At 35.5% G+C, this 17,542-nt stretch overlaps 1 protein-coding gene across 15 annotated transcripts; it reads right to left on the bottom strand.

Moving 5' to 3' along the window:
• Nucleotides 1-397: 397 nt before the first annotated feature.
• Nucleotides 398-15,810, bottom strand: LOC130821344 (pentatricopeptide repeat-containing protein At1g19720-like). 15 transcript variants are annotated; one of them, XM_057687052.1, is made up of 9 exons: nucleotides 15,502-15,810; nucleotides 14,487-14,563; nucleotides 12,044-12,155; nucleotides 6,119-9,976; nucleotides 5,564-5,672; nucleotides 3,898-5,054; nucleotides 3,024-3,146; nucleotides 2,235-2,280; nucleotides 398-876 (listed from the first exon to the last, which is right to left on the bottom strand). In XM_057687052.1, the coding sequence occupies exon 4, from the start codon at nucleotides 9,822-9,824 to the stop codon at nucleotides 7,635-7,637; it is 2,190 nt and encodes a 729-aa protein (XP_057543035.1). In that variant the 5' UTR covers nucleotides 9,825-9,976; nucleotides 12,044-12,155; nucleotides 14,487-14,563; nucleotides 15,502-15,810; the 3' UTR covers nucleotides 398-876; nucleotides 2,235-2,280; nucleotides 3,024-3,146; nucleotides 3,898-5,054; nucleotides 5,564-5,672; nucleotides 6,119-7,634. The 15 variants fall into 15 exon arrangements, 9 of the variants coding, with proteins under 9 accessions (XP_057543035.1, XP_057543042.1, XP_057543041.1 ...); XR_009045336.1 differs by lacking the exon at nucleotides 12,044-12,155 and having other exon boundaries at nucleotides 6,119-6,629; XR_009045338.1 differs by lacking the exons at nucleotides 6,119-9,976; nucleotides 12,044-12,155 and adding an exon at nucleotides 13,616-13,642.
• Nucleotides 15,811-17,542: the final 1,732 nt, after the last annotated feature.

The following is a 17,542-nucleotide window of genomic DNA, read 5'->3' on the forward strand; positions in this document are numbered from 1 at the left end:
TAATTCTTTGTTGGATGAGGAATTTGATGGAAGAAAACACCCATTTTTGTTTTATTAAGTAAATTTTAATTCATTGCTTTAAGTGTAAAGAAAATTAAATGTCTTTTTGGTGTGGATATTTTAATTTTATGATGTGTAGGTGCTGATTAGTGCAGCTGCTAATTAGTGCAATTGTAAATTAGTGTCAGCACTATGAGCCTCCAAGCAGTAGCTACCGACCCAGCATGCTAACCAATTCTCTGACAGTTATGAAATAGCTATGTGCATACGAACATCACCCCAACTGTTTTAGAATCAAGCCTATTCACTAGCCTATCAACTCAAGTTGGTAGAGTCATAGAGAGTTTAGATTCAACTTCTCCATAGGCTACTTTCTTGTTTATGTATATTTCTCATCTCTTGTTTTCTATCACTAGTTGTGGGGCCGCATGCGCTCCCCCAAGTTACATTATCAAATTTTATAATGTTATTTTATACACTTCTATTAACAATAATATGAATGCACATATTAGAATGTCAATGTTTTGCAGAACGAAAGCCTAGTATTGCTTCAATTGCTTGAAACATGAAAGATTGTAAATCCTGAAACGTTATGCATTCGTGTTCCAGAATCCCTAGCCACATGATTTTTGGTTATACATGTCTCCCAATCATGAAGCTAAAGGAGAGCCAAATTCTTCCTTGCAGTTGTCAACTTATGGGCATAACTCATCGGCAACTTCCAACACTGAACACTGTGATAACCCTTCGTGTATTCTGACAAAACAAGCAATCTCCTAGGGGAATCAAAAGTGTGATTGTTCTGTATAATGTTGATTTCAACATCTTTTTCTGCACATTTTCTTGATTGGTCTCCCACGGGATGGTGCAGAGTTCCTGTAATATAGAAAATATTTTCAAGTACATAAAAATAAACAGATTCCAACACAAACAGTCCCCACCCCGCCCCCAACTATTTCACTACAGCAACATTGACTTACCATTGACTTGACTTACATTCACCCTGAACATTTTACAAAAATAAACAATAACAATTAGACGTAGAGTTGGTCATTAAGTAAGATTCATCCTGCAAATAATTAGTATAAGCCAAATGTATTTATAACTTGACTTAATTCTATTGTAGTTTGTAATAAGATAGCTTATTGTAATTCATTCAAGGTAACTTGTGCTGTAAGGTATTCGATTCAGTCCCACCAACGTGTTTGATTGCTTGCTTAGTGTTTGGAATTCCAAATAGACTGTCTGTGTATGCTATGCCTGTGTAAGGCTTTCTACTATGTGTGCTTTTGCTGGCAATGTCAAGATAGAGGTATCTACACCAATTAGTTTAAAAGTCATTTATTGAAACAATTCATAATTAATAATCGCAGTATTAAGTACAAACTTCAAAACCTATCACCGTAAGTAATTACGTAGCATATGTATGTTCTTAAACTGGTTTTGGCAATTGTTTCGATTGTAGAATCAATTTGGATTAGGTTGTAATTCCTATTACCGAGCAACATTCTAGCAGCTAACATTTCACAACAGCAGTTGGCAACCAAGGACAACAACAACACCTACAGATTGCAAAGCTCCATTATGACAATGACAGTGACAACAACAAACACCAGTAGAAGCAACGAGACAACAACAGCAGCTATGAAATACAATTACAACAATGGTTGCAACACGAACAAAATAACGACAACTTCGAGAACAGTTTCGTCAACATATCTTTCGGCGAAGGAAATGTGTGTACGACCAACGATTTCAATTACCAAGTCTAATTCTCTTGAACTTAATTGAATAAATTGATGGATACTGCTGTTATAGTACATTCCCAATTGATATATTCCCAATAAAATCAATGACCGGAAGGATACCCATGTTGACAAAAATAATACGGATTAGCATGATCTTACACAAACTCCTCTCAAGCATCTCACACAATGTCAACTTTTCTACAACATATACTATAGCGAAAAAATTGATGAGTTTCCTTCAATGGAAAATGCAGAAAAATACTTCAATTGGGTAAATATGGCCCGTAAAGCACAATATAATATGACACTCCATATAGATACATCGCAAAGCTTACGCTAAAGAGTCTTCCTTTGAAAACGACAGGAGGAGCAATAAGAGCGAAAATACAGAAGCCATCGTGAATATGGAAAAGAAGGTGGTGAATCTTAAGTGTTTTCATTGGGTTAAACCAACACAAGTTACACCAAGCGTATAAGAAAAATTACCAGATAAGACAAGGAAAACCATCCAAAGATCAAGGCACTCTCAGTCCTGCCAGAAAGGTCGCACAGATCAATGGATCAGAATAATATACAAAACTTTCTTGAACCGAGAATAAGCACTAAGTAGTATCAAGTACCTGAAAGCTCAATAAAGTGGATGGTACCACAAAACATATGCACAAGGGATACCCGAAATAAAGTAGATAATAGCAAGGAGAGGTAACAAAGGGCATATACTCACCACCACCCTCTATCCAAGCAGTAATAACAACAATATTCCAGGTGAGACAATGATGTCAACCCTGAATTCTACGACATTCAGCATTACTGAACAGTGTAAAGGGGTCCCAAAAACTTGATAAAGTGTGGAGTAACATCAGTGTGTAAAAAAGTGCCTGTATACAAATGAACCAAGCCCAACAGTTTTTATGTCTGGCAAGGCAATTTTAATAGGGCACCCTAGGCTCAAAAAGGTGCACTTAAGGGGCAAAAAGATGCAAAAGCTACTTTGTCCACACAATTAGTCCTTTCTTTCTGAAACTTTTAATTTGAAGTATAATGTCTCGGGTGATTAGGATTTAGGCGCACGCCTCACATCTATGCTTTGCACCTAGGCTATAGGACTCTCTATCACCTTACTTCCATTATCACCATAGTGCATCTTTCTCCTTTTTAAACATTGGTAATGATGTAGTATTCTTCAAAGTGAAGCTACTGTAATTTGAAGCACTTCTCTATGATACACCTCCTATGTAAGTCAAATGCATCCATAAAGGAAAAGAAGGAACAAACCTAGCAGTGTGGCAAAAGCTGTGCACTGCAACTTCTGCATATGAATTGGTATCTCATTTCCAATTTCATGATGGATGATTGGAAGAAACGGAGGCCAGTTCTTCTCCTCAATAACAATTCTAGCTGAAAATGAAACCAGGAATTAGCTCCAAGCAGTTAAATAGCAATCATGAATGAAAATCTTTTAAAAATATAAACTTCCAAAACTGTCAACAAAAAACAGGATCGGATTCCATCATACTGAGGTCCAAATATATGTGCCTTCGCCTCAAATTAAATTAGAAACTCATAGCCAGAATGACGTGACGACTCTCTTAATGCAATAATCATGTGATGAAATTCTTCAAGTACTACAATATTTAATCATGAACATCAAACCATATAATCCAAATTCCCACTAATAGCCTAAAAATATAATCTAAGTTGAACATTTAACAAGCAAAGTTAGAGGGACAAGAATATACCAAAATCAGAATATTGAGTTCTGAAAATTTGGTGTAATTAAGATGTGTTGAGGTTAAAAAGTTTTAAGGTATACCTTATGTTTGAGTTTTGAGCTTAAAATAAATTAGGGAAACAACATATAATGACATTCTACCATAATTCCTCAAGAATTTGATAAATTGATGATGAAATTCCCCAATAATGCTGCTTGTCACCAAGGTTTACCCAAAAATGTACTTCTTTTCAACCCAACAAAGAATTTCAAGTTATCAGCTTGAATATTTAAGTGATGGCACAATTAGAAATGAACTTTAGATGAAATCTAATAAAATCAATGACGCCCAAGAAGTAGAAAATAAAGCAAACCCAACAAACAATTTCAAGCTATCAGCTTTAGATGAAATCTAGCAAATATTATATTAGTACATACCAATAGAATCCACAATATGTCTCAAAAGTGAAGCAACATGCCCATGAAGTAGTGAAATTTACTTTGGTACCTGAGAATTGAAAGCTGCAAAAGAATATAAAAAAGAGTAATTTAAAAGAGCATGTTTTGATCCAATGTTTGCTAGCTTTCTTTGAACAACTCGGATCAAATTTGGCAACATATTCTCATAAGTATATAACTTGGAAAGTCTAATAAATCATAAATACACCCCAAAAAGAAAGCACTTTTTATTTTGCAATCCAAACAAAATATAACACCAAAAATAAAGGATTTATGAACATTATTAAATTGTAGTTTATATACTTTTCAAAATAATTGCAACAATTTTATATTAATATATTTCAAATAAACTACTATAGAAGGTGTTTTGAGAATTCGACTCAATATGAGGGCAGTTATAGACATAGAAATGACTGGGAGACATTACGCCTGCAACACTATGATCGAACCCCAGATTGCGAAATTCACATGGCTAGGTATTAGGTTCAACCAGTTATGTAGGGTCACATAAAAAAGGGAATAAATAATTCAGCAAAACGAACTGTTCAAGTGGTTCATAAATTAATTTGGTGAAGAAGGTGATTATAATGCTTCACAAAGTTCAAAGTGTTCATCAGGCGTGATATGATTAGCAACCTTTCCATGGATTAGACCCAACATAGTCACAAAATGCCAAAAGCTTCTATAGCCAAGGCCTAATCCTAATCTTAACATGGTTACAATTATCATTACTTGGACCCATCACACGATAACCCACATCGTCCAATTCAATAACATATTATAAGAATTTTCTCAGCAACATAATGAAATGGATTGATGGCTTTCAACTTTTGGTGTCCCTGTTACATACAAAGATACGATTTCCACTTCATTTGCTCATTTGATATGGAAATGGAACAGATGTTGCTTACTTTGATTTTGAAGCAGAATAGCCAAAAAAAATATTATACCATCATCGCCAATGAAGTGGCTCTTGCCTAAGCAGGTAACGATGGTTAGGGATATGCAACCTTACCCTTACCCTTATACGGAAAGAGTAAGTGTGGTTTCACTTCCTCGTATACTGCATCTCTCTCAGCATCTGAGCAACACTTAACAGGTTACCGTATCATTTTCTCCCATAACAAAGCAAGCTCCTGCACAAAGGTGTATGACAAAATCACTTGATGTTGAAGCAGCTAGCTAAACAACAGGTAGTAATTAAAACAACAGCTTAGTAGTAATTAAGTGGGACGGATATATCTATGAGAAAAAAAGCATACAAAAAGGAAATGTATCAAATGAAGTGGGACGGACAAAAGTAGAAAAGTATAGCAAACTAAGCCGCCCTATGTCTCGATATACTTAGCAAAACATTTATCACTATGCAAGTAGCAATTAAAACAACAGAAAAGTTTACTTTTCTAGTGTTTCCAAGGTCATAAAGGGTAAATGAGTAGCTAAAGCAAAAAAAAAAAAAAAAAAAAAACATGATTTCTTGTTCTGTTGGGCCATAAATATTTAGTGGAAGAAAAAAAGAAACCACAAGCTCAAGAACTCAATCAAGAAACCCATAGGAATCAAGGCATTAGGATATTTAATATCACTCTAAAACACTCATCCAAAGTCAAGTAACACCCATCATAATGCCACAAACAAACTTAACTCTTCATCAGATGAATCACTATCAGAAGAATCATCACTTGATGATGAATCTTTTTTGGATATATTTTTCACTGCACCAGCAGCCCAGCAGGTTTCTTCTTTGGCTCATGCTGCAAATAACCAACATTGATTAGACTCACAATTAGCTACACAAAAATAGCATATCAACTAACAAATGTGCACTCCAGAAAATTTGAAAACAGTACAAAGGTTAAAATGAATAGCGTTTGCGACATAAATGGTTATCCTCTCAACTATTTAAGAGTAAAGCCATTCTGCGATTCACAGTGAAATGCGTTATTTTCTCGTTCTCTTTTATGATATATCTGTCTTATTAGCAATCCTAACATATGGTACATTTCCAGCCACAATACAAGATATAAAATATAATGAAAATCAAGGGAAAGAAACCATAGGATTCTGTACTGGCATATATTTTGATTAGCCTATCTTGAAGATCAATGAAACTGTTGTATCTTGCTTCATCAAAACTAATATGTATTCTGCATATATAAAAGAAAATGGTGGATGCAAGTTAACTGAATTGAAAGCATACATAGCAGAAGTAAGTCTTTGTTTGTATGCACTAAACCAAGAAGAAGCCTTATATAATGTTTGTTGCTGCATCACAGGTTCGTAAGAAGCATTATTTATCAGTGATGTTTGTTGCTAACGTAGGGTATTGCTGACTATGTGACAAAGCTGAATAAAGCAGCAACACTCGGGCAGAAAACACATCAAACCAACTCAATGCGGAGAGCAAACACAGATGAACAGAAACAAACCTGCTGACCGCACTATTTCTGGAGTACATATGCTTCTAGGATGTTGTTTTCTGTGCGGGTTGACGATCATAGAGCTCTTGCCATAATGCGAGTAGCATTAATAGTCAGCAATGCACTATGTTAATAAGGATATTGCATTAAAAGGAAGAACATGATAACTCCTTAACTTATTTGAAGATTTAGCAAAATCAATTAGGATTACTGAAATAAACTTATTTGGTGACTTTCATCTTCAATATCAGGATCGTTTTGCCCACATCCTTAGCCACATAGAACCTGCAGCTGAGGTTCATAGAAAATCAATGTCGTATTAAGCGTTCGATTGATGATCATATAGAGAAGTTGATAATCGTAGGAAGAGCTATTGAGAAGGAAAGATCACTAAGGAAGCAGCAACACTCAGGCAGGAAAGGCATCAAACCAACTCCTGATGCGTAGAGCAGAACAAGGATGAACAGAAACTAAACCTGCTGCCTGCAGTGTTTCGGGCTGCACACATTACTGACAAGAGACAGATTTCTACAATCAGAAGTTCACCACACGCAAGAAAAATGAGCTCAAAGGAAAAAAAAATTGTGGGTGAGGGGATTACTTCTCAATCAAACTGATTTAACTAAACCTAGCTGCAGTACCAGCACTCTTAAAATTGCTCCCAATTGCTTAGTCAACACTCAGCGGTAACGTGAGGAAACAATCTAATTGTACTCTGTCATCTCTAAAACACAAAGAAAAGCCAAGCTTGGCCTCTCTTAACTGAAAATTTTAGCCTAATTTTACTTACAAGTTCCAACTTACGCCAAAACCCCAACATTTTACCCAAAATTTATCTTGAGCAAATCCCTAAATTAAACCTAACTAACAATCAAAGAGAGTCCAATCCACAGCAATTTAAAGACATAAGAAAAAAAAAAAAAACGGTTTAAACCCAGCATAATTAACCAATAAACAATACTAATCTCGATCTTCCGATGCAGTGATATCCTTTCCTCATTTTTCTCCCCTTATTCCCCTATTTTGACCATAGTGCTACAAGTTTCCTTCAAATATTAATCTCGATCTTCCATTACTAGCATCAAACCAATGTTCCAGTCTGAAATCCCTTTTTCAATATCATATTGCCATGACAACCCTGTACAAGACCCTTTTTGAAACCATTCACATCATCTATTTTCATACTAGAAAAAGTGACAAAAAGTTAGAATGTAATGTACAAAGTTTCAGAGTCTATTGTTCATGAGTGCACTGTGATACATGTAATTCTGTTTTTTCTACAAGCTCCAATCTTCCTTAGAAGTTCTGTAAGTGTCCTGAAATTGGTACAAAAGAAGTATAGTGTATGTATTTCATTAGCAAACTATTTTTGAAAATGTCCCTAAATCGCAATTTGGAATCAAATACCAATTTGGCCTGTTTTATGCCGTCACATTTATGGTGGGTGTCTATCAAAGGATTTGCAAGGTAACTATCAGAATCATTAAACCGATTCTTCAGAAGATAACCAAACATCTCTCGTCCTAGTCTAAAAGCTTCCACTTCTCCACATGCAGGAATAAGAATCATGTAAGTAACAGAACTTGGTTCAACCCCTTCTTTCAGCATTCTATCAAAGAGACGAAATGCCTCAGGTTCCTGCCTTCTGTTGACATAACCTGCTATCAACGTGTTCCATGTAACAGTATTCTTGCTACTTGCTCTCCAGAATGCTTCTATTGCTGAGTCCATATCATTGCATTTTGCATACATATCAACCAGTGCAGTTGAAACAAAAGTATTCAAGTCAAGTCCTTTTTTGACAATATAAGCATGAAGTTCCTTCCCTTGGCGCCGAAAACCTAAATCTGCACAGGCTGCAAGAGCACCAGTAACAGTGACGGGATTTGGTTGGATCGGATTTTTTGATATTTGTGAAAGAAAACTGCCGCTATGAGGTGATTGCATGGCCTGAAAAAATCTCAAAGCTTCTTCACCTTGGCCATGTTGCTGATAACCAGTTACTAAAATATTAAATGTGACAACATTTGGTAGCAAACCCATTTCAGACATATCATACAGCAGTTCATACACCTTCTCAATTCTACCATCTCTGAAATAGGCAGAAAGCACCGTGTTACATGTAATCTCATCAGGTTTTGGACCAAAGTCTTTCATGGAATTAAAAAGTTTAAGAGCTTGCTCCACATAGCCCTCACTCACGTAAGCTGCAACCATCTCATTGCATATGAAGGTGGTTTTACTCTTGATCCTGACAAAAATGTTTTCTGCATTATCAATCCTTCCACATTTCCAATACATATTGATTAATGATCCACCAACATAAGCATCGCACTGAAAGCCAAATTTTAAAGAGTAACCATGAATTGCTTTTCCTAAATTTAGATCCTTCAAGCCAGCGCAAGCTGGTAGAATGCTGACAATTGTTACAATATTTGGGGTCAAGAAATTCCAAAGCATCTTTACAAAAGTATCTAAAGCATCTTCAAGACATTCATCCTTGATGCACCCTGAGATAATTCCATTCCAAGAGTTCACTTGCGGCCTCATCCCTTTTCTTTGCATCTCTTCTAGAGTTCTTAAAGCCCTTTCAATCTCCCCATTCATGGCAAAGCCAGAGATAAGTGCATTCCAAGAAATCAAATCTGCTTCCACACCATCCAACTCCATCTTACAAAATGTGTCCATTGCCTCATCAAGAACACCATGAAACATATAAGCTACAATGAGGGCAGTCCAAGAAACTACATCCTTAGTCCTCATTGTGTTAAATACACTTTTAGATAATTTTAATGAACCATAATTTGTATACATATCAATAAGAGCATTCCCAACAACAACATCTTCATCTAAGCCCCTTCTTATGGCATACCCATGAACCATTTCACCACATTTCCCCACTTGCATTACTGAACAGGCTTTGCAGATAGTTGGTAGAAGAAATCTATCAGGCAACATCCCATCATTCAACATCATCTCAAACACCACGAAAAGATCAACCCATTTCTCAGATTGACAGAAAGAGCTTATTAAAGAAGCATATGCATTTATTGTTCTCTCAGAAAGCTCATCAAAAAGCTTGCGTGCATCATCCAACAACTCTAAACTCTTGGAATATGCAACCAATAGCTTATTACCCAAGAAAGTATCTGCTTTTAACGCACCTACTTTGACAAGAAGTCCATGGATTTGTTTGCAAGCAGAAGGACTACAATTAGTATTACCTCCTTTCCTAATTAAATTGTCAAGGAGAAAAAGGCATTCAGCGATTTCATCTTTTGCAGCGAGATGGTTGGAATTGATAAAATCATCCGCGTGTTGGACTCTAGAGAATCTTTCAGGACGAGGTAAATCTTGAAGACTCGGTATTTGCGGTGTTCTAGCTTCCGTTCTAAATTTTGGCACAAAATTGAGCTGACATTGAAGAGAGCTGAGATAAGAGGTACTATAAAGAGAAATTGATGGGTGCAATCCAAAGGTAGACATTATAAAAGAATAATCCAGTATATAAAGAGAAAGGTGGCAATTTATTTCTGGTGTCTGATACGTAAAGGCATAAGCAGCACACTAAGAGTAGATGTGTCTTCTTTTGAGAAAGCAACGTTGCTTTTTCCAGCAATCTTTTGGCAATGAAGGATCTGCAGAGTTTTGAATATCAAGTCAATAAAAGAAGAGATCAAATGCAGACAAAATTAACACAACATACATATACTTCCATAGTTTTCAAGGCTATAACCAATACTAATGTAGACAAAAAATATCACCCCTAATTGAAAATTTTGTAATCAAAGACCAAGAATCTTGTGCTTATTAAGGGATCATAAAACAATACCAATGACTTATTCTCACATTTGCCTCTATGAATCATCCCCGCGGTCCTCATTATTTCTAAAGTATAAATTGATAGGAAATCTATGTTGAAGAAACCAACATATTATGAGACTTCCATTGGAGATCATTCGAACACAAGTAAAATGATAATTGGGTGATGGTAGTTGCAATTCAGTGTAACTAATTCCCCTTCTACTCCCTATTGATCATTATACTTTCTGTTTATATCCGTCTCATGACAATCTTTACCCCTTCACTTTATTCATCACTCCACAAACTGTTTCTTGTATATTTCTATAACTTATGATAGTTTCATCCACTCTCCCCTTATCTTAACATCTCACTACTACATGAACAGAAATGAAGGGTGTAGATAATTACCATTCAGCCATAATCAATTATATTCTAAAATCCAATTAGAGATCAATTATACACACAAATCACCATATTTAATTTTAAGCCATAAAAAAATTGACCATTGCAGGCAATTAAACAATAACAATACCCAAGAAAGCATATTTCAAAATTAACTTTTGAACGAATTTATAGTTTAACTAAATGGAAAATTAGAAAGAAAATTATGTTGAGAATCATGGATTAACCTAGTAGTTCAAGGCTTTTCGTTTCACTCTTTGTGACAAGGGATCGATTCTCACCACCTACAAGAAGGATTAAATCTTTGTTCTCTCCTTGCCTATAAAAGATTATCTAGCCTTAACCCCATATCAAAAAAGGGAAATGTTGTTGATTAGGAACAAAATACTTGCTAATTTACAATTAAAAATTTTCACAAAATCAAGCAAATTAAGCCATTTACATTAAGCAGGAGCGAATTCAGAAAATAAAACAAGTGATGTTGATAATTTAAGTGAAAAATTTACATTCAACATTATTTATTTAATACATAATTGCTCAATATAGTTTTTATATTTTGAAAACAACACATGATGTAACCATTTAGGGAGTGTTTGGTATTGTTTTTTTTACAGCTAGTATCGGAAACGTATAAGTGAATCCCTTACACGTTTGCTATGAAGATTTGGTAATCAATACCGTTACTTGGGATAAGCAATTCCGTTACTTTGTTTCCGTTCCCAACTATCTAGTAACAGATACTAACAATTGACAATTCCATCTCTAGTGCTTCCTTTCAACTCTCCAAGTCTATAAATTCTTATCCCCAACTAAGCAATACCAAATATCATGAAATCCATCAATGTCGATCAATATCATGAAATCCTTTTACTAATTTTTTTTAAATGAAGGTTTAGGTTTATCCCTCTGATCTTAAGACAAAAATGGAAAAATTATTTCCTCAATTCACAACAACCTACAGCCTAACAAAATTACTATTGCTCATACTTTAATAAACCATAAAAGAGACACAAATCACCAAATGGAAAATTCTACAGCAGGACAAAAACCTAGAAAATTACTAAATACATTATCAACTAACCTAATTGCTAGATTCATCAAAATTTTAAAACCTAAAAAAACATTAACACAATAAATTTAACATCCTCACAATCTTAAAAGTGTATAGCCAAAAACCCTAAATCAATAATCTAATGTCTTATTTCAAGAAATTCAAACAAATTACCTGAATCCATTGTAGAATAAAATTACTAATCAATTGAAGCTCTAATAAATTCCAATAAATTAAATAAGAAAACCTAAATTTATAAACTTACCACCAATTAAGCCAAAAACACTAAATTAATCAACAAATGTAGTTTGGGGTATTGTACAATCATCAATCATATATCAACTAACAATGTTCGACGATTAACATTCAAAGAAATGAGAAATTTAAAAGAATCGCACAAATTTAAAAGTTTTATGGAAAGAAAGAAAAAGGAAAAAAAGGTACATACATGGTTTGATACTGTGTGCAGCCCCGCGGGAGGTTGATGGTGGCCGGTCAGTGGCTAGAGTTAACGACGATGAAGGATGACGGTGGAGTTATTGGGATGAAGGGGTTTTCGACTGCTGGGCAAAATTGGGAAAGAAAATAGGAAGTAAAGGAAATCAGGGGCGGGATTGAATGGGATTATAAGGAATTAGAAATGTCGAGTGAAAGCAAAAAAATAAATCAAGGGGTTAAACTTGGGACCATTTAGTTATAAGCTTATTACTAACAATTACACATTCATCATTAATAATTAATAACAATTCTAAGACACCAATTAACAAAAACAAACAATTATAGCACAATAATCACCTACTTCATACCACCAATTCTAATAAAAAAACGACAAACTGTTGGATACAAGATTATCAGATTTAACTTAAATCACCATATAGACTTGTTAGAGATGGTGACTTGAGTACATCGTGGTATATCGACTGCATGGGTCGGACTCCATCACCATCATTATATCCCGTTATCATCATCATCATCTCTTTCTCAACATCAAGTTATCATCATCTCAAAAACAACAAGCACCAATAAATTAAAGAACCAACATATGAATCATCTCATCATCATCATCATCATTATCATCACCAACTCAACACACCAACACAACTCCATATTCCCAAAATATACTCATAAGACCACCTCATCACCACCTACTGCCCCCCCCCCCCTCCCCCATTAATTACATTATTCTCAATGTTGGCCATCACTTCTCCTAAGAGGCCTTCCCTCTCTTCTTCTTGCTAGCTCATCATTAATGATTTGAGTTGGGTCCCAGCGATCAGGGTAGTGATTCACGTAGTAGGTGTTCATATTGGCTGTCATTCTCCTCAAATAGTACATATCATCACTCAGATTTTCTAAGTATACACCATGTTGGTATTAGGTATTTTTCAATGTTTGTTACTCGGTTATCTAAGTTTTGATAATAGTCTGGCCTAAATGATGGTGGTATGACTTTGGACAAAGAAGCTTGATCTTGGGCTTTGAGCTCCGATGAAAAAGTTAGGATGTAACACCCCTGAATTTCCAACCCCTTAAACGAAACCAGAATCGTGAAGGAAGGGAGGAAATTCGGATGTTATATAAAAAGAAAAAGGGAAAATAATTAGAATAACGCTAAAGATTAATTGAAAAGGTGAGTAAGTGGAAATTTCAGCAGCATCTCTGCTGAAAACTGAGCATGTGACAAGAATATATAAATAGATAACATAACTAAAATAATCTAATGCCTTCAAGAATACGTCACGACGGAAAGAATCATCGTCGGCTTCTCAAATCATCAACTCTAATGAGGATCGTGGTTCCAGTGTTAAGGAGTATTCTCACTACTGTACATCCAAAAACTACGCAGCGGAACTATGGATCATACAAGGAGTCACATGGCTCCATACAAAAGAAATTATACAATCCCAAAAGAAAAATTTACAAGTAATATAGAAGCTACAAGCATCAGACAATTTGTACACAATTGTTACGACCGTACTCCGCTCTTTCCCCCAAAGCAAAGCAAAAGAAGCTCCTATACCTGTCATGTCAAGCTATGATCCTCCTGCTGCTCAACATAATGACCATAGTTAGATGTGTCATAGCAGGAACATCATAGAGAGTCATGAGCAAACAACAACAAACACATACACGTCAGTAATTAATGAACTTATAACAATTGAAGTCATTGAACAAAACTATAGACAACAATATAGTATGGCAATAACGAGTCTACTCATCTGTCTAAACACCTCTATTTACTCATAATTTCTCTTTCAAACTACTAATCTCTCGAGTATATTCAAAGATAGTGGATCATTTCTCTATTCATGGCATAGTGACACGGCCAAAGGCGTTATCGGCCATCCGGCGCCCATGGCAAAGTATGAGCTCATACCCCCTCCAGCTGACCCTCTCGGGTCCTACCTTCGAGAAAAACTAACACACTGGGGTACTAAACCAGTGAAGAGGCCACCACATTGGGGTTTGCGAGGCCCGCATGGTAACACCTCGGTCAAGGGGCGGTATCGGCCATCCGGCGCCTAGTGACCCAAGCATGCTCATACTCCCCTTACGGTGGTCCCGTCAGACCTCACCTAGGGGGCTACTAAATCAACCGAACATAATCCAGTTGAGTCACGCCAACTAATCATAAATCAAGGCTCAATAAGTAGGAAATCACTTCGATACCACGCACAACCATGGTGCGTTCTCTACTATTTAGAAGTATGTTCTCATAGTCTCCTAAGGCTTTTATTCTACTTGCCTATATCACTATTATGACTATTCACTAGCATGGCTTACTTTCTGGCGTTCTATAATTCTAATTTCTAATGCAATGCATATAATCATGTAATATTGATAATACTTTGAAACGATGAATATAATAATTAATTACTGCGCGTACGTACCTGCAAGCGTCATTGCGCGACCACAAGTTACAAAAATCACCCAACTAAGTTCTACTTTCCTCTTATGAACTAGGAACCTATACAAGTTAGGAATAGAACTAATAAGCCTACTTGTCTCCACTTAAGAGCATCTAACATCAACAACAAGCTATCATTCACCCATTCAAAGTAACTTCCACTTATTCTAACGCATGCTAAACCAATTCACATTACTCAATCTATATTTGTTCATAAGTTATAACATTAACTCAACAATCAAATAAGCTTTTACATCCACTAAACCAAGGATCAAATAAGGTTTCACAACAACAAAATGTACGTTAAGACCATTTCTTTAAACCTATGGGACTCGAGTAACAAAACCCTATCACCATATTATGTGATCAACAAATAACACTTGTACAACAACACTAATACTAATAACTTGAATAATTTTGATGTTAGAGATAACCTCAAGTTGTCGTATAACTCACTACAACATACAAAATCACTCACAATGGCAAAGAACACGAAAAGAAACACTTCCTCTAATAATTAGCAACAATAATAACAATAGTTTCTTTCAACTTCCACAACGATAGAATTCAACTCTAATAGCTACGATCGTAACATAATTGACTAGCAATAATACTCAATAATATAAACAATAACCACCATCATTTTTTTTTTAACAATACAAGTGACAATTAACACCCACTTTTGGGACTAATAACTTCAACCATCTATTCTACATTTATCACCATTCACAATATAATCACATATTCAAATCTCATACCAATTTATTAAAGTTATAAAACATCCCTAAACACAAAAGTAGTACAACTTTCATTTATATTCATACTTTAAACCTTAATTCATAAATATATTCAATTCACAAATCCAACTCTTACTCATAGCAAGATTCAATAAATAAAAGAAAGAAATAATACAAAATCATCATAAGACTCATAAACTTGATAAAAATCCCAATTAAAACAAGAAGGAAAATCAATTAGAGGTAGGTGAGATGTCTTACAAAGGGGAATTAGAAATGGGTGAGAGTATAGGTGGTTGTTGTGGTGGTGTGGAGCACAAAGATGGTGGCGCGCAAAACTGGCTGGAGAGAAGCCCAAAATCGGCCAGCAGCTGGCGGCTGCTCACAGCGAGGGAGGAGGGAGAAGCGAGTTGTGCTGCGGTGGCCGCCTGTAGAGAAGAACAAAAATAACGCGGCCGGCTGCTGGTGGTGGTCACAGTGGCGCGGCTGCTGGTTCTTCAAGCTGAGGGAGGGAAGTGAGAGAAGAGGGAAGAGAGAAAGGAGGAGAAGGAGAATGACGACTGGGTTTTGAGTAACGAGGGCTTTATGCCTTTTATCCATGTTATTCTTATCATTATTATTATTAGGGAAATTTGCAAAAAAACACCTTTTAAAATCCTTTTTTGCAAAGAAACATCTTTTATAATTTTTTTTTTGTAAAAAAACAACTTTTAAGAGACTTTTTTTAAAAAAAGACACTTAAAAGGTGTTTTTTTACAAAAAAAATTATAAAAGGTATTTCTTTACAAAAAAGTGGTTTTAAAAGGTGTTTCTTTGCAAATTTCCCTTATTAGGTTTATTTATTTATTTATTTTTATCTCGATTTATTTTTTTGCGAGATCCAATTAAGAGACTCACCTTTATGGGCTCACACATTTTAATAAAATAATCATTTTGATTCGAACCTCTTTATTTAATAAATTGTAACTATATTTTTAATATATGTGTATAAGTTAACATTTAAATTCATGTATGCAAGAAATTTATTAAAACTAATTCAGATATAATTTAATATAATTGTAAAATTTTTAAAAGTCATTAAAATATTAAATAATTTCATTATTAAAATCTCGGAGTGTTACATAGAAATTGAGTCTATTTGGTATGATTAGAGTTCTATCTTGTGGTAATCTCATTAAAGGAACACCATTTCATTCCACACAAAAGTGTCTAAGGTTTCTGGTTTCATCATCTTTCTATAGTGTAGCATATCAGTGTCAATTAACCATTTTGATCATATTTTGATCATATAGTTAACCCCTTTTATTGGATTTAGCAAAGGTTGACCATCTTGAGTTTGTGGCATTGATACAGTCAAGGTTATTGCAAGTGTGGTCACCATCCCCCACTAGTGAAAAAAAACGTATTTGCTGCGAATTATTTGCTGCGGTTTTTCTATATACGCAGCAATAAATAGGAAAAAGAATTAGAAAAAAAAAGTCTACAAATGATGCGGTTTCCCTAATGCTCGCAGCAAATAATGCGTATTTGCTGCGGTTGTATTGTGCCCGCAGCAAATAAGTGCACATTAAACGGAAAAAAATATATTAAGCATTATTTGCTGCGGTTATTAGGTGACCGTAGCAAATAGGCAAAGGTGTTTCTCAATCCTAAGTGCAAACACGTATTCATGCACCATCGAAAGTTCCTCCCACGAGACCACCAATATCGTAAGAAGAAGAAGTTGTTCAACGGGGAGGTTGAGGACCGTGTAGCTCGTCGACCGTTGACCTGTTATGAGGTTTATGAACAGGTTAAGGGAGTTGAGACTGTATTTGGTAAAACGGGGCAAGTGCAAGGGGGTGAAGACCGATTATGGAAAAAAGAATCAATCTTTTGGAAGCTTTCATATTGGAGAGATCTGCAGGTTAGGAATTGTCTTGACGTTATGCATATAGAGAAAAATGTATGCGATGCCATACTCGGGACTCTCATGAACATTCCGAGTATGACAAAGGATGATAGGGCCGTGCGAGATTGGTTTGAATGTAAGGGTCTTCGTCCGGAGTTGTGGACACATGTTAAGGTGAGTAACAAAAGAAATAGAGCTGATGAAGTTGGTGGCAGAGAAGAAGATGAGTAATGACAAAGTTTATTTGCCTCCAGCTTGCTACACATTGTCCAAAGCAGAGAAGCAGACATTTTGTGAGTGTTTGTATGGCATTAAGGTTCCATCTGGGTACTCATCCAACATGAAGAGATTTGTGAGCCTAAATGGTGAGCTGAAGTTGGGAAGCATGAAATCTCACGATTGCCATGTAAT

The sequence above is a fragment of the Amaranthus tricolor genome, chromosome 8, assembly GCF_026212465.1.
Source record: "Amaranthus tricolor cultivar Red isolate AtriRed21 chromosome 8, ASM2621246v1, whole genome shotgun sequence".
Lineage (NCBI taxonomy): Eukaryota > Viridiplantae > Streptophyta > Magnoliopsida > Caryophyllales > Amaranthaceae > Amaranthus > Amaranthus tricolor.